At 34.5% G+C, this 26,014-nt stretch overlaps 1 protein-coding gene across 7 annotated transcripts in view; it reads left to right on the forward strand.

Moving 5' to 3' along the window:
* The window catches only part of EHBP1 (EH domain binding protein 1), a 314,375-nt gene that overhangs the window by 28,886 nt on the left and 259,475 nt on the right, over positions 1–26,014 (forward strand). For all 7 annotated transcript variants that reach the window (XM_041754578.1, XM_041754579.1, XM_041754577.1 and 4 more), the window contains exon 3: positions 23,969–24,026. In XM_041754578.1, coding sequence (XP_041610512.1) covers positions 23,969–24,026 — 58 coding nt within the window. The remainder of the gene's footprint in view (positions 1–23,968; positions 24,027–26,014) is intronic.

Raw genomic sequence — 26,014 nt, forward strand, 5'->3', positions numbered from 1 at the left:
GATTTTTTGGAATTTTTTTACATAGACAATCATGTCATTTGCAAAGAGGACATTTGCCAAGAGTTTTTATTTTTTCCTTTCCAATCTGTATGCCTTGTATTTCTTTTTCTTGCCTTATTGCACTCTCTAGAACTTCCAGCACTAGGTTGAGTAAGAGTGGTGAGAGTGGATAGTCTTAGGGAGAAAGCATTTAGTCTTTAACCATTAAGTATAATGTTTAGCTACACGTTTTTTGTAGATGCTCTTTATTATAAAGTTAATGAAGTTCTACTCTATAACTGTTTTCATCAGGAATGGCTATTAAATGTCAACTGCCTTTTCTATATCAATTAATATGACTATATGATTCTTCTTCTTTAGCCTGCTAATATTGGTGGATTACATTGATTGATTTTCAGATTTTGAGGCAGCTTGGCAATCCTGGAATAAACCTCATATGGTGTATATTTCCTATTATTTATGCTGAATTATATTTGATACTATTTTGTTAGGGAGTATTCATGGGGGAATATTGGTCTGTAGTTTTCTTTTTTTCTACTGTGTTTGGTTTTGGTTTCGAGTAATAGTACTTCATAAATGAATTGGGAAGTATCTCTTTCTCTCTTGTTGGAAGAGATTATGTAGAATCGGTGTTTACTAATCTTCACATGTTTCTTGGAGTTCTACAGGGAAAAGGATCTGGAGATGTCTCTTGGAAAGTTTTAAGATTTAAATAGTTTAAATAACTATTAAATAGTTTAAATAACTATTAAGAAAAATTAAATTTCTTAATAGTTATTAGGTCCATTTATATTATCTATTTCATTTCGGGTGAGTTGTAGTAGGTCATGAGGTTTTTTTGAGAAAATGATACATTATCAAATTTGTATGTGTAGAATTGTCTGTTGTATTCCCTTATTATCATTTTTCATGTCTGCAGAGTCTATAGTGATAATCCCTCATTGCATTCCTGATACTGATAATTTGTATCCCCTTTTTTTGTCAGTCATGCTACAAGTTTGTCAACTTTATTGATCTTTTTGAAGAACTAGTGCTTTGTCTCATTGATTTTTCTGTTGTTTTTGTTTTCTGTTTGATTTTTTGCTCTTTATTTCCTTCCTTCTGATTGCTTTCAGTCTATTTTGCTCTTTTTCTTGTTGGAGGAGCTTAGATCATTGATACGAGATTTTTATTTTTCAACATATGCAGTTAGTGTTAGAAATTTCTTAGGACTGCTTTAGCTGTGTCCACTATTTTTAATATATATAGTATTTTCCTTTCGTATATATATCTTTTGATTTACTTTAAGACTTCCTCTCTGAACTGTGTTATTTGCTAGAGTGTTGTTTAGTTTGCAAGTGGAGAGGTTTTTCACTTGTTTTTCTGTTACTGATTTCTAGTTTGATTTCATTGTGACCAGAGAGAACGCTCGGTGTGGTTTAAATTGCTGTAAGTTTGCTGAGGTTTGTGTTATGGCTCAGAATATGGTCTATCTTGGTATACATTTTGTGGGCACTTGAGAAGATTTTATATTCTGTTCCTTTTTGGGTATCTTATAAATGTTGATTAGATTTTGTTGGTTGATGTTGAGTTCTTCTATAACCTTGTTGATTTTGTGTCTAGTTTTTCTGTCAGTTCGATAAAGGAATGTTGATGCTTCCAGTATAGGTTTATCTATTTCTCTTTTCAGTTCTATTAGTTTTTGTCTCACATATTTAGCAGCTTGGTTTTTTGCTGTATACACATTTAGTATTGTATGTCCCTGGTAGGTTTACCTTTTAATTATTTATAATGTCCTCTGTGTCTGGTAATTTTCTATGCTCTGAAATCTCCTTTTCTGACTAATACAGGCTTTCATTTGATTAATGTTTGCTTTATTAATTTCTTTCCACCTTTTTATTTTGAATTTGCTTATATTATTATTACATTTGAGGTGAGTTTATTGTGGATAGCCTATTTTTTAACCCTTTATGCCAGTGTCTGTCTTTTACTTTTAGTATTTAGGCCATTTACATTTAATGTAAGTAATGATATTGTTAGTTTTAGTTTTCTGTTTTTCATTTCTGTGTCCCCCCACCCCCCAATATTTACTGTGGGTTTCTTGAACAGTTTTTGGAATTCCATTTTAATTTATCTATGTTATTTTTGAGTGTGTCTCTTTGTTACAGCTTTATTTTTAGTGGCTGCTCTAGTATTATATATATGCATAATTTATCACTCTCACCCAGCAGTGAAGCACCCCCGCCACTTCCCACTGGCTTGGTGTCAGAGGAGGCTCAGTGGAGAGTCAGAACTTTCATTACTCAGTAGTATTGAGAACTACCAGCCTTGCCTTGTAACAGTGAGAAGCCCCCTGCTTCATTCTTGTGTCAATGGAGGTCAATAGAGAACCTCATTACTGCTAATGGGGATGAGAGTCCAGATTCCTCCTGTGGTCTCCACTGACACCTAGGTGCGTGAAGCCTTTATACTATTTGGCAGAGATAAAAATGCTGGCTCTTTACTTAGCCTGCTTTGACACCATCTCAGTGGGCATCTTTTTAGAGTCTCAGGAAGGAGGAAGTCTAGATACCCCATTTGGCCTTGGCTTAGATAGTTGGGGGTGTTGTTACAGATTTTCTGTGGTGTTCAGCTGATGTAGAATGGTTATTCTCTAAAGCTTTTGTTTGGTCTTCTAGACTGCCCCTTTCTTGGTCCTTTTAATCTCATTTGGGGCTTTTGTTTGTGAATATATTGATATTTGGGGATTGCTGCTTTTCTCAGCTCCAATTCTGGGATATTTGAGGCTGATTTCCGTAGCTGGCCTGCCACCTCTCCGTCTTTCAAAGTCTTCTTATGTTTTATATACAATATATTTTTAGTGTTTTTTAGTTGTGCTTAATGGGAAGAATAGGGAGAATTATGTCTACTCCATCTTTCTAGATGTCTAGTGCTCTGACGATATTTTCAGCTGACCTCCTATTTTCTGTTATCATTTATGAGGATGCCTGATGAATAAACTTGTTGAAATGACTAGTAATAATACTGAAATATCTTCTTTATATTTTATGACTACATAAATAATACATGTTCATTATAAAAATTCAAACATTACATAATAGTATAGGGAGAAATTTAAAATCACCTAAAGATAACCACCATAAACCTGATGGTGATCATTCTTGCATTTAACTCATTGTGCATATATAATTGCACAATTTAATTGAATGTTTTATTTGTTTAAAAAATATATGTGTGTGTGTGTATATATATACACATACACAAATGGCTCCTCTTTCAAGCCCTTAGGTTTTGATAGAACCAACCTCTTACTGTTTGTTCTGGTGGCCATAGGAGTAGTAGCTGCTTACTGCAGGTATCACCTCTGGGTTACCTTTTTATTCTTTTAGTCCATTATGTTTAACCTGTTTAAACAATTTTGTACTTTAATCACTGTTAATATAATCTAATGGAGTTTTTGTTTTTTTTTCCTGCCTGGATTGTAATTGATAAAACCACCCACTCTCACTTCCTAAAAGAATTACTTGAGGTTATATTCCAATAAACAAAAAAATCCTCAAGAAGTAAAAAAAAAAAAAAGTCCTGGGCTCCAAGAGAACAAGGAATTTCCATATAACATATAACATAAAACAGTATAAAACTCCTTCCCTTAAACAAACAATAAACCAACCCAAAACAAAATGATGATCTTTGATTGACCCCTGTAGAGTGTGTAGTTTTATTTTTTTTTAATTTAAAAAATTTTTTTAAATTTTATTTATTTATGAGAGACACACAGAGAGAGAGGCAGAGACCCAGGCAGAGGGAGAAGCAGGCTCCAGGCAGAGCCTGATGCGGGACTTGATCCTGGGACTTGATCCTGGGACTTCAGGATCATGCCCTGGGCCCAAGGCAGGTGCTAAACCACTGAGCCACCCAGGGATCCCAGAGTGGGTAGTTTTAGAAAGCAAATGTTAGAACAGGAGTTTTGAAGATCCAAAGGATAGTGTAAGAATAACTATATTCCTTATGGTGAAGAAACTAAATAATCTTAGAAGATAAAAACACACTAAAAATTCAATGAAAAAAGAACATATTCCTTTTTGCTTCTTTCTTGCCCCTCTTCTTAATCTTTTTTTTGCTTCAAGTGGTATATGTTTAGCAGTTTGTCTCCATATGTTCAGATGCTGATTATGAGTGAAAATTAAATATTCAATATTGTAGGCCCTAGATATTTTTTCTATTTAAAAAATAACTCTTATCTAATATATAAGGCTAGTTTATAATTATAACACCAATACAAAGGTTATAAACCTTGAAGATGTGAAAATGATGATAGAGGGTTAGAAGTTGGGACATCAGGGGTGACAAAAGAGGAAATACAGGGGCATAAAAGCACATACCTTTCAGTATAAAACCAGTCAATGAGCCAAGAAATGATACCTGTATTGTTTTTAGTATCTTATAGTTTTTATTCTTATTTGCATGATTTTACAACAATAAAAACATACTTAAGTGATTCTTTGTAGCACTTTGGAAGAACATACGACTTATGGCAAATCTTTTGGTGAAAAACTAGGACACATATTTGAGTATAGTATGATTACAGTTAGGTTTGTATTATAATGAAAGTGTGAGTAACATTTAGGAAATTAAGAAACGTATGATTATAAAAATATACTTCTTTTTTTTTTTCCCACAGAGGGAGGGAGGCAGGATAGAGGGAGAGGGAGAAGAGAATCTTAAGTAGGTTCCATGTCCAGTCTAGAGTCCAAGTCTGATGGAGGGCAATCTCACAACCCTGAAATCATGATTTAAGTCAAAATTAAGAGCTGGACACTGAACTGACTGAGCCACCCACGCGCCCCTAAAAATACACTTATTTTAAACGTTTGTAAAATAGAAGAAAAGATAAATATGGGTAAAAAGCTGTCAAATATCAACAAAAGTTATTTTTAAATTTATTTTAAAAACTATTGAGAATCTGTAAATAAAGGAAATAAGATAGTGTCTCACTCCCAATTTAGAGATTAAATGTGCATCATAGATGTCCTGGAAGTGTTGGAAAATTGATCTTAAGTGTATTGATCTTAAACAGTAAACATCTTAATAGTTCTAGTATATGGAGATACAACTGATATTTGTTTATCTTGTATCTTGCAGCCTTGCTTACTGTAGTGTTTTTTTTTTTTTTAATAGATTCTACTGGGTCTTTTTCATAATGGATCATGTCATCTCCAAATAGTTTAATTCTTTCCTTTCTAATCTCAATGTATTTTATTCCTTTTTTTCCTTTTTTTCTAATATCAATATGTTTTATTCCTTTTTTTCCTGTTTGCACTGCCTAGCACTTGTACAACATTGAAGAGAAGTGAGAAGAGTGGAAAATCTTGTCATGTTCCTGATCTTCAGGGGAATGATTACTTTCACCAGTAATATAGTGGGATTTTTTTGTAGATGATCTTTATGAAGTTAAAGAAATTCTCTTCTTTCCTTTTTTGAGAGCTTTCATCAGGAATGGCTGTTGGGTTTGGTCAGTAGCTTTCTCTGTATTGAGATTATCATATGGTTTTTCTTTTAGTTTGCTAATATAGTGAACTACATTGATTGATTTTTGGATGTTAAGCCAACCCTACATTTCTAGGATAAACCCCACTTGATCATGATCTGTTACCCCTCTGATATTTTGTTAGATTTAATTTGCCAAATTTTAGTTAGTATTTTTACATCTGTGTTGATGAAGGATATTATCCTGTAGTGACTTCTATTTGTTTTTGTTTCTTGTGACGTCTTTGTCTGGTTTTTGTATTAGGATAATGCTGGCCTCATTGAATGAGTGGGAAATAATTACTCTTGTTCAATTTTCTAGAGTTTGTGTGAAATTGATACTCTTTTTGTCCATTTTTTAAAATAAATTTTTTATTTAGGTATAATTGACACGTTACATTATTTTCAGGTGTACAACACAGTAATTCAACTTTTCTACACATCATACTGTGCTCACCATAAGTGTAGCTACCATCTGTCACCATACAGTACTATTACAGTATCAGTGACTATATTCCCTATGTGATGCCTTTTCCCATTTTTTAATTGGGTTGGTTTTGTGTGTGTGTGTGTGTGTGTGTGTGTGTGTGTGTGTGTGTGTGTTGGTTTTGTTGTTGAATTGTAGTTCTTTATATATTCTGGATAAATGATTTGCAGATGCTTTCTCTAATTTTGTGGACTGCCTTTTTACTCTGTTTATAGTATCCTTTGATGTAAAAGTGTTTTTAATTATAAGGAAGTCCTAGTTACCTACTTAGTCTTTTGTTGCCTGTGCCTTTGTCACATTTAAGAAATCATTGCCAAATTCAAAGTCATGAAGCTTTTGCTCTATGTTTTCTTCTGAGTATTCTAGTTTTAGCTTTTACATTTAGGTTTTTGATCCATTTGAGTTAATTTTTATATATGGTGTAAGGTAAGGGCAAAGCCAGTTTTTGAGGACTTCCTAATACTGCCTGGCCAGGTAAAGGAGGATGAGCCTTCAAAGAAGAAGAAATGTACAAATATCCGTGTTGCCAAGAGGTCAGATGAGTACCCCCCAAAATGTTTATTACATTTAGCAACATGGAGGACACAGGAAGAAAAGCACAGATCATGTTCTTGAAACAGTGACTGATCTAATTTATATGCAATATACAATGTAGTAAATTAGAAGATTTATAGAGGTCAAACTGAGAAGGACTTTGAGTGAGTTTGAATTTTATTCCTGGGCAACAGTAAGGCATAAAAAATAATGAAAAAATCTTTCAGAAGGGAGTCTGATTTGTTTGTTTTTGAAAAATTGAATTCCCTTCCTAGTAAATGAGTTGTAAATGATCACGAGTTCCAAAGGATCTAGTTCTTCCACTTGGTGTTAATCTTTGGCCCTAAAAACAAATACACTTCTTTTGACTATTGGTTATATGTAACATACCCAGCTTCTTGCTGATGCTACAGCTGGAAATAGCTCAGTTCTGTTTCTCTTTGGCCATGACTAAATTGTATTGAACTGGGTTATTTTAAACTGTGGGCCAGACTGCCAATTGATAGATGTTATTTATGTGTCTGAAAGCTAAAGAAGTGCTATTATTTTCAGTTTTCCTATGCAGAAACTAGTTCTGAGTGTTTTCTTTAACCTCAGGGCTGTTTTTCTGGAAGCTAGCTATTCTGTATGCTTCAGTATAAGGTGATCCTGAACATAAAACCGTTAATCTACCCCCAGTCCCTGTTCTATCATCAGCATTTTCCTAATTAGAAGGTCCATTAAAAATTTTTTTCCTACGTATAAGGATAGAGGTGAAATAGATGTCTACTTATATTTGGTGTAATAATTTAACCACGTATAATGTCACAATGTCTAAAAAACTCATAAAAACAAACAAACAAATAAATAAATAAATTCCACCAACATTCTTAAAACAGTTTTCTTAAGAAATTAATTAATTTTTTTTAATTTGGTTTTTATAATTTCAGATAAAAGGTTGCAAAAGTGATGCAAAGTATTCTCATTTACTTTTGAGTTGCCAAATTTGCTTTATCATTCTCTATGTGTGTATGAATATATCTGTGTATGTATTTTTTGTGACTCATTTGAGAAGAAATTACAGATACGATGACTCTATATTTCTAAATCCTTCAATGTGTATTTTTTAAAAACACAGGTAGTGCCCTACATAAATAAAACACAATCATCAAAATCAGGAAATTAATGTTGGTTCAATACTATCATTTAACCTATAGATCTTATTCAGATTTCGTCAATTTTCCCAATATGTGCTTTACAACAAAAGGAAAAAAATTTGCTGGTACAAGGTTCAATTTAAAAGCACATGTTAGGGCAGCTAGGTGGCTCAGCGGTTTAGCATCGCCTTTGACCCAGAGCATGATCCTGGAGACCTGGGATCAAGTCCTGCTTCGGGCTCCCTTCGTGGAGTGTGCTTCTCCCTCTGCCTGTGTCTCTACCTCTCTCCCTCTGTGTCTCTCATGAATGAATAACATCTTTTAAAAAAAATTAAAAAATAAAAGCACATGTTACATTTAGTTGTAAGGCTTCTCATATTTTTTTTCAAACTGTGTTTATCTTTGACATCAGTATCTTCATCCTCACTAGAGCTGCTTTTTGAATCATCTAACTAATTTTGTAGAACTTATTATTTTGCTGCTGCCTCTTTCTTTGAGATACACCATGCTTTGATTCTGATTATGGTAATGTCATTGGAAATATTATCCCAGGCTACAAGTAAATGACATTAAATAATAAAATACATTAAAATACGTATTTTTCCAATCGACCATGTATGTATATTTTTGGATTTCTACATGATAATTTTTTGTTTATGGTGACATTCTCTCTGCAACTGAGAAATAATTCTTCTAAGAAGAATTACTAAATTGATTAAATATTCTCTAATCCATTTAAACCTATTTAAACCTATTTTGTTAGTAGAGCCACCTAAGCATTTAAAATTCATATTGATTGGGTTTATTTTGAGCTGATATATCTTCTCTGAACAGTTTGTTAAAAAATAAAAGAGTTGTGAGGATATAAATAGGCAGTTTCTTCTTCTTTTTTTTTTTTTTTTTAAGATTTTATCTATTTATTCACGAGAGACACACACAGAGAGAGAGAGAGAGAGAGAGAGTCAGAGACACAGGCAGAGGGAGAAGCAGGCTCCATGCAGGGAGCCCTATGTGGGACTCGATCCTGGTTCTCCAGGATTAGGCCCTGGGCTGAAGGTGGCGCTAAACCGCTGAGCCACCTGGGGTGTCCCAGTTTCTTCCTTTTAAAAAGAAAGCATCTCGCCTCACATTAAGGCATATATATTAATTCTCTATCCTGTCAGTCACATACCAACCTCTAAAGTAGGCTTATCTTTTACTTATCAGCGTGTGGCAGTGTCTTGGAGAGAAATCTCCGCAAAGGACTTGGATCACACTACTTTTGGCACATGGGATAAATAAATCATTTCAAATATTTACTAATTTTTAAATGTCCTATATGATTTTTAAAGTTCTTTCATGATTACTATTATAGTTTTATTAGATTAAACTACACAGAGAAGAAATTATATCAAGATAGCTAAAAATTAGCTTTATAGTGAAACAGATTAATTTATTTTACCACAACCAGAAATGAAATTTCTAAATCTTAAAGATTTTGTTTATTTATCTGGGAGAGAAAGACAGAGAAAGTGAGTGAGAGCATGAGCAGGGAGGAGAGGGAGAAGCAGGCTCCTCAGCAGAGAGCCCAATGCAGGGCTTGGTCCCAGGACCTCAAGATCATGACCTGAGCCAAAGGCAGTTGTTTAACTGACTGAGCCACCCAGATGCCCCCTCAAATTTCTAATTTGAACAAGAAGTTTGGGCAATCTGAGAGGCATAGATAAAGTCACAGACCAAATAATAATAGGCACATGTATTCCTTATGAAAGATCAAATAGCGGTCATAAAAACAAATCTAACTTTCATGCCTGGATAATGTTGTCACAGGTTGGATGTTATAGACATAATATGAAGTTTGTGACTAATGTAACTAATCTCTACAAAGGGCTAAAATCTATACTTTTGAATAAGTATTGTACTTTTAAGTGTAACCTCTCAAAGATATTAATGCTGTTTGGAAAAATCTTTGAGATTCTCTATAGAGGCTGCAGTGCATTTGTTGTCAGTATAGATAATAGATTAGGAGCATGGACTCTGATGCCAAACTGCCTCATTTCAGATCTCAGAGTCAACTTGGCAAAACTTTTTTTTTTAAATTTTTTTTTTTTTAAATTTTTTATTTATTTATGATAGTCACACACAGAGAGAGAGAGAGGCAGAGACACAGGCAGAGGGAGAAGCAGGCTCCATGCGCCGGGAGCCCGACGTGGGATTCGATCCCGGGTCTCCAGGATCGCGCCCTGGGCCAAAGGCAGGCGCCAAACCGCTGCGCCACCCAGGGATCCCCAACTTGGCAAAACTTTTTAAACTTCTTAACTTCTTTATGCCTTAATTTCCTTATTTGTAATATAGAGATATTAATATCTATTCGCATTGTGAGGCAGGTCATACAGGTGTGAATGATACCTTCTAGTGATGGGTGTTGGGTAGTGAGCACCTTATTACCAACTTGTGGGATATTTGTGAACTTTAAATGAGTTGGTATATGTAGGACACTTACACTGTGGTGAATCTTTTGAAGAGAATAAAAGAGAGGGAGAAGCAAGCTCCCTGCTGAGCAGAGAGTCTGATACAGAGCTTGATCCCAGGACCATGGCCTGAGCCAAAGGCAGATGTTTAACCTACTGAGCCACCCAGGTGTCCCAGGGATGGGCTGTTTTTCTTGACAGTGGTTAATTTGGAGTCCCTTTTATGAATAAGGAAGATCTTCAAAGTAATGACTATTTTCTTGCAGCATATAACTATTTAGCATTTATTCAACACTTTCTTGCCTTTATTTTTACTTGTATTTAAACTCTTAAAAATACTTGCTAATGGAGATGCCTGGGTGGCTCAGTCGGTTAAGCATTTAACTCTTAATTTTGACTCTGGTCATGATCCCAGGGTTGTAAGATCGAACCCCGTGTTGGTCTCTGTGGAGGGCTTGGAGCCTTTTAGAGATTCTCTCTTTTTCCCTCCCTCCCCACCCACATGCGTGTGTGCCTTCTCTCTCTGTCTCTAATATATATGTGTGTGTATATATATATATATATATATATATATATATGCAAATATAAATAAAAATATATATTTGCTAATGACTTTTATTACTGATCAGTTCTTTAAGGACATACTGATACAATTAAGAGTTAGAGGTGTAGATCATGGCTTTTAAAAAATGTGTTTTCCTTTTTGATCTCATGTTCTTTTCTGACTCAGTAGATGTAAATTTTTACCTTTATTCCATATTTTCACATACCTTTCTACTCTTGGCCGATTTTTTTCCTGATTGCTAGGTACCTTTTAAAATTTTATTTTTTCATATATTTTCCCAAATTCTTCTTTTTAAAAAAGTTTCTATTGGTATAACATTGTATTATATTGGTATAACATTGTATTAGTTTAAGGTGTACAACATAAAGATTTGATATATGTATACAGCAAAGTTATTACAACAATGAGTTTAGTTGACATCCATCATTTCATGGTTACAAATTATTTTTTCCTGTGATTAGAATGTTCGAGATCTATTTTCTTAGTAAATTTCAAAAATACAATACCGTATTGTTAAACATAGTCACCATGCTATACATTATATCCCCAGAACTTATTTATCTTATAACTGGAAGTTTGTACCTTTTGACACCTTCACCCATTTTCCCCATCCCCCACCATCTGCTTCTCATAGCCACCAATTTGTCCTCTGTATCTATGAGTTTGGTTATTAGATTCCACATATAAGGGGAAATCATACAGTATTTTGCCTTTCTTCTTTCACTTAGCATAATGCCCTTGAGATCCATCCATGTTGTTACAGATGGCAGGATTTCCTTCTTTTTTATGGCTGAATTGTATTTATATGTGTGTGTGTGTGTGTGTGTGTGTGTGTATGTGTGTGTATCACCTTTTCTTTATCTATTTGTCTGTTCTTGGACACTTAGATTTTTTTTCCATGTCTTGGCTATTGTAACATGTGAATGTGGGGTGTAGGTATTCTCTTGAGATAGTGATTTTGTTTGCTTTAAATATATACCCAGTAGTGGAACTGCTGGATGATATGATTGTTCTATTTTTTAATTTTTTTATGGGACTTCCATGCAGTTTTCCATTGTGGTTATACCAACTTACATTCCCATCAACAGTGTACAGGGTTTCCTTTCTTCATATCCTTGCCAACATTTGTTTGTTATCTTGTATCATTTTGATAATAGCCATTCTTATAGGTGTGAGATGATATCTCATTGTTTTGATTTGCCATTCTCTGATAATTAGCAATGTTGAACATCTTTTCATATACCTGTTGGACATGGATTTCTTCTTTGGAAAAATGTCTTTTTAGTTCCTCTGTTCATTTTTTTAAAAAAAGATTTATTTATTTATTCATGATAGACATAGAGAGAGAGAGAGGCAGAGACACAGGAGGCGGGAGAAGCAGGCTCCATGCCGGGAGCCTGACGTGGGACTCGATCCTGGGACTCCAGGATTGCGCCCTAGGCCAAAGGCAGGTGCTAAACTGCTGAGCCACCCAGGGATCCCCCACTCTGTTCATTTTTTAACAGAATTGTTTGTTTGCTTGATTTTTGCTATGGACTTGTGTGAGTTTTTATATATTTTGGATATTAACCCCTTACCAAATACATGATTTGTAATATTTTATCTCATTCAGTGGGTTTTCCTTATATTTTGTTGATTTCCTTTGCTGTACAGAAGCTTTTTAGTTTGATGTAGTTCCACTTGTTTATTTTTGCTTTTGTTGCTTTTGCTTTTGTTGTTAAATTGAAAAGAATCATTGCCAAGACTGATATCGAGGAGCTTACTTTCTGTGTTTTCTTCTAGGAGTTTTATAGTTTCAGATCTTACATTCAAGCTGTTAGTCCATTTTATATTTTAGAAGATAAGGGTCCAATTTCATTCTTTTGCATGTGTCTATCTAGTTTTCCCAAAGCCATTTCTTGAAGAGTCTTTTCTTTCCCCAGTGTGTATGCTTTGTTTCTTTGTCATAAATTAATTGACTCTATATGTATGGGTTTGTTTCTGGGCTTAAATTTCCTATTTGGTGTTTTTTTAAAGATTTCATTTATTTATTCACAAGAGACACAGAGAGAGAGGCAGAGACTGGCAGAGGGAGAAGCAGGAGCCCGATGTGGGACTCGATCCTGGGACCCTGGGAACACGCCCTGAGCCAAAGGCAGACGCTCAACTGCTGAGCCACCCAGGTGCCCCACATTTCCTATTTGTAACTAAGACTTATTTTTATATTTTCAAATTTAAGTGACACACATAAATGGCTTGCGAATTCAGAATACTGCAAAGCTTCTAACAGAAAGCAGCAGTTCCTTGCCTCACTCTTTCCTACCTTGATTCTGCTTTCTTATAGAAAGCCACTTTTTAAAAAAGATTTATTTATTTGTTTGAGAGAGAGTGAGAGCGAGAGCATGTTTGCAAGTGGGGAGAGATGCAGAAGGAGAGAGAGGAGAGAGAATCTCAAACCTACTCCCTACCTGACTACACTCAGTCTCATGACCCTGAGATCCTGACCTGAGCTGAAATCAAGAATTGAATGCTCAACCAACTGATCCACCCACTGGGCCACCCAGTGGCCCCTAGAAAACCACTTTAACCTTTTAAATTCTTACGGTATTGTTCTTCTAGAACATATTTTTGGTGTTTTCTTAAATTAATGAGTTATAATTCATATACCATAAAATTTACCCCTGAATTGTATACTTATAAGTATACAATTCAGTGGTTTTTAGTATATTCAGAGAGCTGTGTATTTATCATCACTATCTAGTTCAGAATATTTTCATCACTCAAAAAAGAAATCCTGTTCCTGTTAGTAGTCATCTCTATCTTTGCTGTCCTCTACAAATCTCTGGCAATCATGAATCTACTTTTGACTCTACGAATTTGCCTATTATGGTCATTTCATATAAATGAAGTTGTACAATAAGTGATCTTTGGTGTCTGGCTTATTTCACTTAGCGTGATGTTTTCTAGGTTCATCCATGTTGTAACGTGTTAGTATGCCATTCCTTTTTATGGCTGAATAATATTCCACTGAATGGACTACCACATTTTGTGTATCCATTCATAAATTGGTGGGCATTTGAGTTATTTTCATTGTTTTGCTCTTATGGATGCTGCTTCCATGAACATTCATGTACAAATTTTTGGGTATATACCTAGGAGTAAAATTACTGGATCTTATGATAAATCTATGTTTAACTTTTTGAAGAACTACCAGACTTTTTCTCAGCAGTTGTACCCTTTTACAGTATCACCAACATTGTGTGAGGGTTCCATTTTCATCATATCTTATTATCTATTCCAATACTTATTATCTATCTTTTTGAATATAACCTTCCCAGTGAGGTTATGAATGATATTTTATTGTTTAGTAACATGCTTTTGACTTTTTTATTTTTATTTATTTATTTTTTTTTGCTTTCGACTGTTAAAACAACTTTTTTGATTATAGACTTTATCTACTCTCTTCTGAATGTGATGAGGACTTAGCTGTTGTTCCACTTCCTCCCTGAATCACTAACCCTTCCCTTTCACCATCCTTCCTATTTTCCAGTCAGCTTTATGAGAGTGACATCAGAATTCATTGCTCTGACCTAGTTTGTTTGCAGCTGAGCACTATGGTATTATCACATTTCCTTTCTTTTGATTTTTCTTGTGTTAAAAAATACTGTTTTCCCCCCCCTTTCCCTCCTATATCTGTGATTCTTATTCCTAAATTTTTCTGTCAGCCTTTCAGAACAGTTTAGCATTGGTGATTCATAAGTTCCTTTTTCCTCTGGCGTCCATGAGTATTCTGCTTCAACTGGAATGTTTTTTTCTTAGGTCTGTGGCATTGGTGACATATTGAGACTCTTTTTTAACTGTCATCCCAGGAGATTAGTCAGATATTTTACCTGTGGATTGATCTAAATTTCTTGTCTTTTTTCTCCTTTTTAATGTCTCTGTCACCTTATCTAGAAGATAATAAGAAATCTAGAAGATTTCCTCAGCTTTATCTTCCAATGCTTTAATTTTTGCTTTCCTAAATGAGACATAATGACATAATTTCCAGAGTACTTTCTTATTCTTTAAATACTCCTTTTATATTTTCCATGGATATAATTCTTCTTATACTTCTGAGACTATTAGTGATTATGTCTTTGGCTTTTTTTTTCTTTTTAAATATTTATTCAGAGAGAGCGAGAGAGAGAGGCAGAGACACGGGCAGAGGGAGAATCAGGCTCCATGCAGGAAGCCCGACGCGGGACTTGACCCCGGGTCTCCAGGATCACGCCCTGGGCAGAAGGCAGGCGCTAAACCGCTGCACCACCGGGGCTGCCCTGTCTTTGGCTTCTTTTGAGTTCCTTTCCTCTTTTTTGTAGCCACTTGCCTTTTATATTAGAAGTTTTCCTCTAACGGTCCTTCATTGTTCACATTTAAGAGGGAGACTGTACAAAGCTTTTTGGAAGCCCTGTGCATGTACATGGGATGGTTGCTAACATTATTTGAGAATTTGGTGAGACAGACACTGAGCTAAGCACTTTACTTGTGTTACTTAATAGACCTTTATGTTAGTCCTGTAAGGTTTTAATTTCACAGATCAGGAACCTCTTGAGGCTTAGATGGTAAAACCAGAAGAGGAACCAGATTAAACCTGTATCTGGGGGTACCTGGGTGGCTCAGTGGTTGAGCGTCTGCCTTTGGCTCAGGTCGTGATCCCGGGGTCCTGGGATCGAGTCCTGCATATGTCTCTCCCTCTCTCTCTGTGTCTCATGAATAAATAAATAAAATCTTAAAAAAAAGTAAACCCGGATCTGTCTGCTTTCATGTGTTTCTTTTATCCACCATATTCTGTTTTCCTGCCTTCTTCTGAATTCTAGCTTTGTGAATGCTAGAAAATGTCTTAAAACACTTAAAGCCAGATAGAAACAACACAGACTAATACAATCATCCACACACAAAATTGCAGCAATTACAGAAGTATGTTGAGAGGAAATGGTGAATAGAATTGTTTTAGGAGGGCTGGAGAATGTACTGATATATTCTTTTTTTTCTAACCTCAGTTCTTGGGAGCCAGGTACATAACTTGGAAATACTAGTATTTATGTGAATGAGATGTAAGGCTTGTTCCAACAGGCCTATAAGAAAAGTAGTAGTAAATAATATGCTAAATTAAAAGAAGTGGTGTGGTGATTCTGTAAAACAATAGAGTAGGAGGTATTTTTTAGGAAGACCAGTATTGCACATGTGATACAGTAGTGATTACTTTTATAATGCTGTTTATCTCAGAAATAACTTTATATTAAAAAATGATAAAACCTTTGAACTGTTGAATAGTATGGCAGAAAAGAAAAAAGTACAGCAAAAAAGAAAAAAAATATGTATTTTTTTGATGGCCTGTTAAAAAGATACTTAAATTAAGTATGCCACACTGCACCTCCTCAGTTTGACTGGTGCTCTCTCTAAATACCTTATATAGCTGTTAGAAATTCCTGTTAGCAAAAGTCCATGGGCATCACCAGTTAAATATTTTTGACTAAAAGCAGTCATCCTGTGAAAATGTTTTAAAGGTAGTAGGAAGATACAAAATATAATTTAAAAAATGTTTTTATATAAGTGACAAAGATTTATATCTCCTATTATTAGAATCATCCTTTCATTTTTACAGAAAGAAAAGAAATATATCCTATATATGAATACTTTGTCTTGTATAATTTTCTTCCTATTGAATTAATTATTACAGCTTGCTAAATAACTCTTGTGAAGTAAGCATAAAGGAATATAATTAACTGAAGCTACAGCAGTTATAGTACAATAGGAGGCAGATGTACCTACTGAAGGATAAAAATAATTACTTGAGGAATAGTAAAGTTAGAGTACTTCTGTGATAAGACAATTTCTCCCTTTTTGTTTCAGTATTCATAGCACCCCACCATGAAATGTTCAGTTATGGCTAAGAGCCCTTTCCCCTAAAAAGATAACCTTGTTATTTAGTGAAGTGGCTATTCACATTAACTACAGGATTAATATTTTGAGCTCTCTTTTGCTCATAATAAATACATCCTGGATTCTGTGGTGGCAGAAAAATGTTGCACTTTTTGTGTTCTAAAGACTTATGGTTCCTTATTTTTAATCTAGGAAAAGCATAGAGGCTTAAATATTAATTACTAAGTTCTGAGTTCTAACTGTCTTTTATCTTTGGAAGCATCAATTTCATATATAAGAAAACCAGAAGGACATAAAAAGGTTAAATTCGGTCTCAGTACTTTGCAATGTAAACCTTCGATAAGACAGCAACTGTTTTATTGTTGTGTATGTTTTTAATTCACTGAATTTTCTAGAATGTTGAGTTACTGTAGCAGACACACCCAGAAATCCATGTGGTTTAACCTAATAAGAGTTTATTTCTTGTTCACTTCTCAGTTTAGTGAGGGTATTCCAGGTTGACTTCTATGTGGTCATCCAGGAGCCTAGACACCTTTTACCTTACGACTACCTTCCTCTGCATTCTGCAGTCCTCTCCATTCAGCTGATGTGGATAAGGCATACTTGTTTATTATCCATTTTACTCCAGAAGTGACACCAGTAACTTCTCACATTCCAGTGGTAAGAAGTATCCTGTGGCTCCATTTCAGTGCCAACAGTGGTGGTGGGGTGGGGTGCAGTTGAGGGGCTTCTTGCATCACGTCCCAGAATTAATACTATGCTTTGGACGGGGAACATGAGTCTTTGGTGGTCAGTTTACTATTCTGCTAAAAGATATTACTTCCCCTTTCATACTGTTATTCAAAGTTAGTAATATTAGCTATTTCTAGATTATGAGAAGATAGAGGCAAGTGATTTCATGCCATAAATTCTTTATTCTATTCCTGAATTTCTCATTTCATTTTAAACCATCAAATATTTACTCAATTATAGTCATTTAATCTTAACAGTCATTGCACCACTGTGTTTTAGAACTAGTTGAGATTTTAGTAATCTCTTCATTTGATAGATTAGGGAATAGATTTAGAGAAATGGAGCCACATTCCAAAGGTCACTCAGGGCCAGAACCAGGAAAAATAAGTTTCCTCTGTGCTAATAGTATTCTTTCCTCCATACTGTGTTGCCTTGGAAAAGTCTTCTTTTACAAATTCGTATCATAGATTAATTCAGATTGTTTCCTCTTGCCTTTCTTGCCTTTCAGTACCCCAGAGAAAGGGGAATTTTAATTGATGTAGAGGAAAAAAGAGTGATCTGAAAAGTATTTATTTGTCATATTATTATTGTTTGGATCATAATGGAGTGTCATGTTGACTTTGCATGCCCAAGGAAAAATGCTCCAGGAATTGGAGGTACTGTAAATAAAGGAAAGAAGGATGCCAAAATCAAGTGGGATCTATTTCAAAATTTTGTATAGGGCCAGCTCAGCCTTGCAGCACATTTGTGTTATTTTAGGCAACACACACGCCTTCTACTTTTGTTGACTTTGAAACAAATTAATTCAGCTGTCTAAAAGCTCTTTAAATTTAAGTGAAGTTTAAAAACTTGTTTATCTCTGTTCATACTTAATTCTAAACTTAAAAGGTTGTTTTATTTTAAATAACTTGCCTCTACATTTAAATAGCTCTCCAGCATACAGTAACATAAATGCATTGCAGAAAATAAAGAGAAGTGTATCTTTAAAATGACATGTAGTTTTACTTTTTAATAGTGGCCACAATTGGCATTTTGAGATATTTGTTCCTGGGAGTCTTCTTTCATTATAGAGTATAGGAAAAAAAATTAAATCTGTATTAAATAAACCTAACATGATATCCTAAGCATAGTCCCATGCTTGTCAGTGTTGTTAGAAAATATATTTAATGGCTTTATAATTTTGTAGTAGACAGGTGTACTGTATTAGTCACTCGTCTTTTGTTGGATTTTATATTTAAGGTTTCATAAATTACAGGTTTTTAAATACATTTTAAAGAAGTAATCTCAGTGGTTGGGCAGGCTCTTTTTATCTGTGCATATTTTCCGAGATGCTTATAAGTAGATCCTTCTCTGTGTAAGATTTTTTGTTTTCTCCGTGTTCCCCAGGGTTGTGCTAGAAATGAGGTAGATTGTTTGTCTCTCTACTGGATTATAAGCTTTTAGAGAATCGAGGTTTATCTTCTTTCATCTTTGTATTTTCATTGCTCAGCACAGTGCCAGGAACATAATAGGCATTCAGTAAAATATTTTTTGAATGCAGAGTATGATTCTGGAAAGTGATGAGACTGGTTTTCATATGATGGTTTTGGACTTTTTTTTCCACAGCTTTTTTAGTCTTACCTCACATATATATGACACATGAGAGTGGACTCTAAATTTAAGCCAATTTTTTTTTTTTTAATTTACCTTTAAGCTCGCTAGTCATAAAAGAGGAGGGCACAAAATTTAGCTTCAGATCAAAGAAAGATAAAGCTTATGGTTTTATGCTCTGGTTCATTGTAGCTCTGTTATATTCTCCTTTTTCCACTTCTTTCTAGTTTACTCCTTCCTACTCTCTAGAATTTAGCATCAGGACCACAGTTTGAGATAAGTCTTGCCACTTTCACAGTCAACTTATTCCTTTTTAAGGACTCTGAAGGGTAGGTTAGAGGTGTTAAATTTAATTTCTTTTAAATTTTAATTTTTGTTGTGAAGTTTTCTTTCCTGAATAAATCCACCAAAAAACTTCAGCTTTTTTAATGGAACTCTTTAGATAGGTTTCAAAGAAAGTTCATCTGTGTATACATTTTATGTGCATGTGTATAAAATGTTTATGTATATAACTATATATGTTTGTGTATTTGTATGTTTGTGTATGTATTATGTGTAGACTTGGTTACTTAAGTCAGGGGATGGGGTAGAAATGTTAAATATGTGATTATTGAATTGTCTCTGAAACCTGAGCTATATCATGTTGTCTTGACTTTTTTGATAGAAAGTTGTATAATTTTAGGTTCTTTGGTAGTTGGATAACATTCTCACAGTTACTCTGTCCCTAGTCTCTTGTGTGCATATATGTAAATATTTAATGGTTCTTTTCTAGTACAGCACAGATGCTTAAAATATTAATTGTGGTCAGCTAATTTTGTGGTTATTGGTACTCTTCTATTGAGAACAATAAGTCATAGAACCTTTATTTTAGAATACTGCCTTATGCTGCCCATGATAATGCAAAGGTGGACTGATTTCTAATAAAGAGATTTTAAAAATGGGACATGACTTAGAAGCACAAAAAAAGTTTAGCTGTCTCTGGTGTCTATTCTCAGATAAGTCATTTATGTACTATTTACATTCTTGACCTTCAGGCATGTAGGTTAGGAGACCACTCTTCCTGATTTTTTATGGTAAAAAGTTTCCCCTGTTCTGAAGCACTGAAATCAGGATGGTTGAGGGGAGGGAGGTGCCGAGAAGCTGAGTTAGGAGGAGGCAACAGTGCAGGTGGCCTGGATGGATGGTGGCTAGAAGGATGTGTGGGGTCAGGCCCAGGGGAGATACCCCCACTGCTGGCACAATGTATGTCTCACTAGTGTTTGAAGTCAGTCGTGATAGGCATTGCTTACCACTCTCCCTGTGAAACCAGTGGTTCTCAACTTTGACTGCATATTTAGAATCACCTGTAAGAATTTTTTAAAAATCTGCAGATGACATCAAATTAAATCAGATTCTCCAAGAGTGGAACCTAGGCATTAGTATTTTTAAAAGCTTCCCAGGAAGTTCCCATGTGCAGCCAAGGTGAGAATCTTTGCAAAATTCAAGTAAGCTCCAGAGAGGATGTATTATATAGCTACTGGCTGTAGTTGGACCTCATCAATTATAATTAACCAGTTGGGAATTTCTGCTGGAAACTTAAGTTTCATTCAGCAGCACATGTTCATTGAGCCTCAGCCTTGTACCAAATTCTTATTAATTACTAGGAATATAAAGACAAGATATGGTTGATAAAGGAGTGTAATCAAGTGGAGGAGCTAGAAATAATAAAAGTGTAATATAGGGCATATTGAATATTTAGATAGAGATGTTTTTAAGGTATTACTGGGAATACAGTAGCAGGAGCAGATAACTGCCTGAGATGTGGAATATGGAACGGGGTAGAGATGAAATGAAGACTGGTCAAGATTTCACAGAGGAAATGATGAATTAAGAGTTTATCAAGTAGAAAAGGGAAGGAAGAGGAACTTTTTTAAAGAAAGGTAATAACATGAAAAGATATGAAGAGATTGAAGGGAGTATGTGTTCACATATTTGTAGCTAGAAAGGTAGATCAGAGTCAGGTGGTGAAGTGCCTTATAAACAACATTCAGGAATAATGGACAGTCTCTTGCATGCCAGGTTGTCAGAGGGTCAAATGTATGCAAGGTCTAATTAGAAGCTGGTCAGGAGTGAAGCAGGTCATAGTGGAGGCTCTAATAATCCAGACAGCATGGACTTTGTTTAAAAGCATTTAAGTAAGAACTGTTTTTTAATATTTAAATTCAAAATAAAAGACAATGGAATACTATTAAGGTAAAAATGAATCTGTCAACTTCAAACTGCAAAGGACCAGTTTGTAGCACCTACAGTATATGAGATGAGTATAGCGTAATAAACAAGCAAAAGCTCTAAGATTTTATAGCATTTTAAAAGAAGTACTATGGAAATATAATTAGGAGTTGGAGTTGCCTGGAGATGTGGAGATGAGAACATGATGAAAAGGTTGGTTGGTGTAGTAATTGTTCCAGCAAGCCGTAAATAATTTCAAACAAGGTGTCTTACATTTGTTGGCTACTCATTCCCTCTACTGTTAAGCTGCAAGCACTGATCACACCTTCTTCCCAGCTCCATCTGTTATATTCCTTTTTTTTTAATTTTTTTTTAAAATTTTTATTTATTTATGATAGTCACAGAGAGAGAGAGAGAGAGAGAGAGAGAGAGAGAGAGGCAGAGACATAGGCAGAGGGAGAAGCAGGCTCCATGCACCAGGAGCCTGATGTGGGATTCGATCCCAGGTCTTCCAGGATCGCGCCCTGGGCCAAAGGCAGGCCCCAAACCGCTGTGCCACCCAGGGATCCCCTGTTCTATTCCTTTACTGCTCCCCATCTTCATTGTCCTTTGTTCTGTTTTGCTTCTCTCTGTGTTGAACAAGGTTTTGTTTCTTTCTGCATTGGTTTGGATTCTTAGATTTCATTCTGATATTTCATAGAAACTTTCTTCCATTTCATCTGTAATTTAGCACTTCTGCATCTGGCTGTGGCTCCCAAGATCTCACTCTGGGAAGACTTACCAAAGCAAGCTACTGGTTTTCGTTTACTGCTGTTGTCTTTATGCCTGACACTCAGACCTGAGTTTCGTCTTGGATGGAGAAACCACCATTTTTGTATTTATATGATCCTCGTTATTATCACCATCAGAAATGTTGTGCATTTGTTTAGTTGGCTCCTTAGTCAACAGTTTAATTATTGGAACCTTCCTTCTGTTTTTGGTCTAGTTTTTCTTTGGGTTCTACCACCTAAAATGAACAAGCATTAACATTTTATGATATTTATATTGCTTTGCATCCTACTGCTTCCCTTATTTAACTGGGATGTATGCATTGTCAATTCTTAGTCTTCATAGTCTAAAACAGTTTTTCTTTTTTTTCCCCATTCATTCATCAAATATTTATTGATTATCTGCTCTTTGCCAGGACATGTCTAAAACCATTTCTTAAATGATAGTTTAACCAGTATGAAACTCAAGGGTGACAGCTATTTTCCCTTAGCAACTTGAAGATCATTCGCTTTATTGTCTTTTGGGTTCTGTTGCTGCTAATAAGAAGTTGCTATCAGTCCAGTGATTCCTTTGTTGGTAACCTGTCTTGTATGGTTTTCTCTTTATTCTTGCTGCCTTGTAGTTTGTATGGTATCTAGATACTAGATTTATTTTTAATAATTCTATTAATTAATATATACTTTTTATCTAAGGACTCTTCAAGTCTGGAGCATTCTTAGCCTTATCTCTTCAGTATTTTCTTTGCCATGCCCAGTGTTCTAAACTTCTAGAATTTCTGTTAGATGTATGTACTTTGCAATTTGTTTTTTATATCTCTTACCTTGCTTTTTTTTTTTTTTTAATTTTTATTTATTTATGATAGTCACAGAGAGAGAGAGAGGCAGAGACACAGGCAGAGGGAGAAGCGGGCTCCATGCACCGGGAGCCCGATGTGGGATTCGATCCCGGGTCTCCAGGATCGCGCCCTGGGCCAAAGGCAGGCGCCAAACCGCTGCGCCACCCAGGGATCCCCTCTTACTTTGTTTTAAGATATTTTTATCACTTTGTTTTTCTGTGCAACATTCTGGGCCAGTTTCTCAGTACTTTTTTATCAAACGACTCTCTCTTTGGATAGGTTTATAGATGAGTCACTGGGCAAGAAGTTTATGGCTGGTGGCCTATTATATATGTATATATACATATGTATGTATTTAAGTAAATGAAAGGAGAGGTCATCTGCTGATAGGGATTTTTGGGTAAAATATACGAGACAGAAGTGATGAAAGTCATTGAAATGAGCATATCATTTATTTCTTGATTAAAAAGCTTTTATTTAAGATTTTTTAAAATAAAAATTTAAGGAAAATGATAATCATAATCTTGTTTCCCGTAAGCACTAAAAATAACTTAGTTGTATTAGCTGAAAACATAAGGGTTTTTTGCTTTTTGCTTTACGTTAGCAGAAGGTAAAGAAGAGCGGTCTGAGAGTTAAAAGACCTATATTTCAGACTTGGTTCTGCCAGAGCTGTTGGTTAATTTTTTTGCCAGTTTTAAAAATTTATAAAATAGGAATAAGAGTAAAGTACTTTATGTATATTTTAGTACTGTATTATTTTTATGAAGATTGTTGAGATGATTGATTATAAAAATGTTTTGAAAACCACAGCATTGTTCATAAGATAATGAGATGTAAAAGTAGTGTAACCTGTAGATTTAAATTATTTTGGAAGTGCCATTTTTATGCTATTTTCTCCAAATTAAAGTAGATACTGTGTTAGATATATAGCATTAATTTTTAGAGGATATGTATGTATGTGTGCTTTTTCTTTTTTAAATAGTCACCAGTTCTAAGTATTTTACTTGGTCTGTCCCAATGAATTAATTGCTAAAGGAATTTTAGAAAAACGTGGATAAAATATTAGTCATTTAAATTAGATCACATTTGTATTCAAGATTTACTATATTTGAATAATTTACAGAGATTTATCGTAAGAATAACTCCTCTATGTAATCTAAAGTAGGTGACATTTTTGTCCTTTTAAAGGCACTAGAACTAAACTTTATTAATTTGATGTAAGATAGATTATATTTAATCTTTTTTCCCATTTGACAGGCAACCAGATAAACTGGTGGTAGTTTGGACAAGAAGAAGCCGAAGGAAGTCTTCTAAGGTTTGTCTCTTTTCTAAGTTTCTTACCAAATGTTGAACTAAACTTCTAGTCAAATTATTAAGCTTCTCTTGTCCCAGTGTAGAATATTTTAAAATATTACTTGATATTTTGGGTTATTTCTCATATATCTATCTAATCTATTAAAATGATTGATCAGGCATTGTGATTGTGTTGCTGTAGTTCTGAAAACAGGAGCCAGATACCTGACTTTTGATTTTAGATATGATGGCCTTAAATAACATCATTGTTACTTAACTTCTCTGTACAATGGTAATAATGAATTAGTGATTAAATAGGTAACACAAAATTATACCTGGGATTTTAAAATTCAGATTCTGAGAGGATGAAGTTAAGGCAAACTTCAGGAATGATGAGTTATCTGAGTCCATTACTGAGCAGCAGGAAAAAAGGAGTTGGATTTTTCAAAGGTTTTAATTTTTTGCACTTACAGCTTTGTGGGGGATAGAACAGAATTTTTAAATATTGAATAACGGTTCTGCAGATACTTTAAAAATTTTATTCTGTAGATAAATATGAATATATATATTTTTTTGAATATATTTTTATAAGTACACACTATAAGCATGTTTAGTGGATATTGGTTTTTCCATAAGTAGCCCTGTGTGAGGAAAAAATGTATTCCTTTTAATTTAAGTTTAATTTCAGAATTTTTAATATTTTACAGACATCTTTTCTGATTTTATTTTTATTCAGTTAAAATTACATATAAATCTTATACAATTTAGTGGGTTTTGATCAATATATATTTGAGTAATTAGTATTCCTATTAGAATATAGATTATTTTCCTCCCTTTTTCCTTTGTGTCCTCTTCCAGTTAATTCCCAACTCTAAGAGGCAACCACTATTCTGAGTTTTGTATTACCATAAACTAGTTTTGCCTGTTTTTGAATTTCATGTAAATGGAATCATACGGTACTATTTTCTATGTGGTTTCTTTTGCTCAACATAATGTTTTTGAGATTTATTCATGCTCTTGTGAAACTTGGTAGTTTATTTTTTTTTATGGTGAATAGTATTCCGTCAAGTGAATATTTTGCAGTTTGATTATTTAAGCCCCTGTTGATGATTTGTTGTTGTTGTTTTTTAAGATTTTATTTATTTATGAGAGAAAGAGAGAGAGAGAGAGAGAGAGAGAGAGAGGCAGAGATATAGACAGAGGGAGAAGCAGGCTCCCTATAAGGAGCCGGATGTGGGACTCGATCCTCGATCCTGGGATGGATCACCCTGAGCTGAAGGCAAATGCTCAACTGTTGAGCCACCCAGGCGTCCCCCCTGTTGATGATTTGATTCATTTCCAGTGAATATTCTGAATGTTCATTACTGTGAATAAGTCTGCCATAAAAACTACTGTATTTTGGGGGACAAATATTTTAATTTCTCTTGGGTAAATACATAGGAATGGAATTTGCTGGGTAATAGTGTTGGTACATTTTCAACTTTTAAATGTATTTCTACCAGCTACATAGGAAAGATCTAGTTACATCATATCATGAATGAATTCTTTTTCAAAGCATACATTTATAGTTTGGAGGCATTATCTGTTGGACCTGTAATATTTTCTTATCACTTACATATGAAAAAGGGTTCTGAAAGCAGACTTAGGGTCTTCTCTGTTTTGCTGGGTATTTGTCGCTTTTGCCTAGTGGTCTTAGGCTTTTATGGAAAGGAGCAATACACTATGTATGATAGATGAATATAACTGTAAAACTATAAATATTAGACCCTATGTGTTTTTAGCTATCAACTGAAAGTGATTGCCTCCTTTTAATAATTAGATATAATTGTTTTCTAAGAAAATATGAAACAGTGAAATACTTTAGATTATAGGCCAATTCAGAATACATATTCATGTTTGAAGTTAAATACCCCTTTATTTAATTGCATTTTTGAAAGTCAGATATCTTTTAGGTCCAGATTCTTTTTCATATTGTATCAAATATTGATTGAATCCAGATGGTGAAATCCA

Source organism: Vulpes lagopus, chromosome 5, assembly GCF_018345385.1.
Source record: "Vulpes lagopus strain Blue_001 chromosome 5, ASM1834538v1, whole genome shotgun sequence".
Lineage (NCBI taxonomy): Eukaryota > Metazoa > Chordata > Mammalia > Carnivora > Canidae > Vulpes > Vulpes lagopus.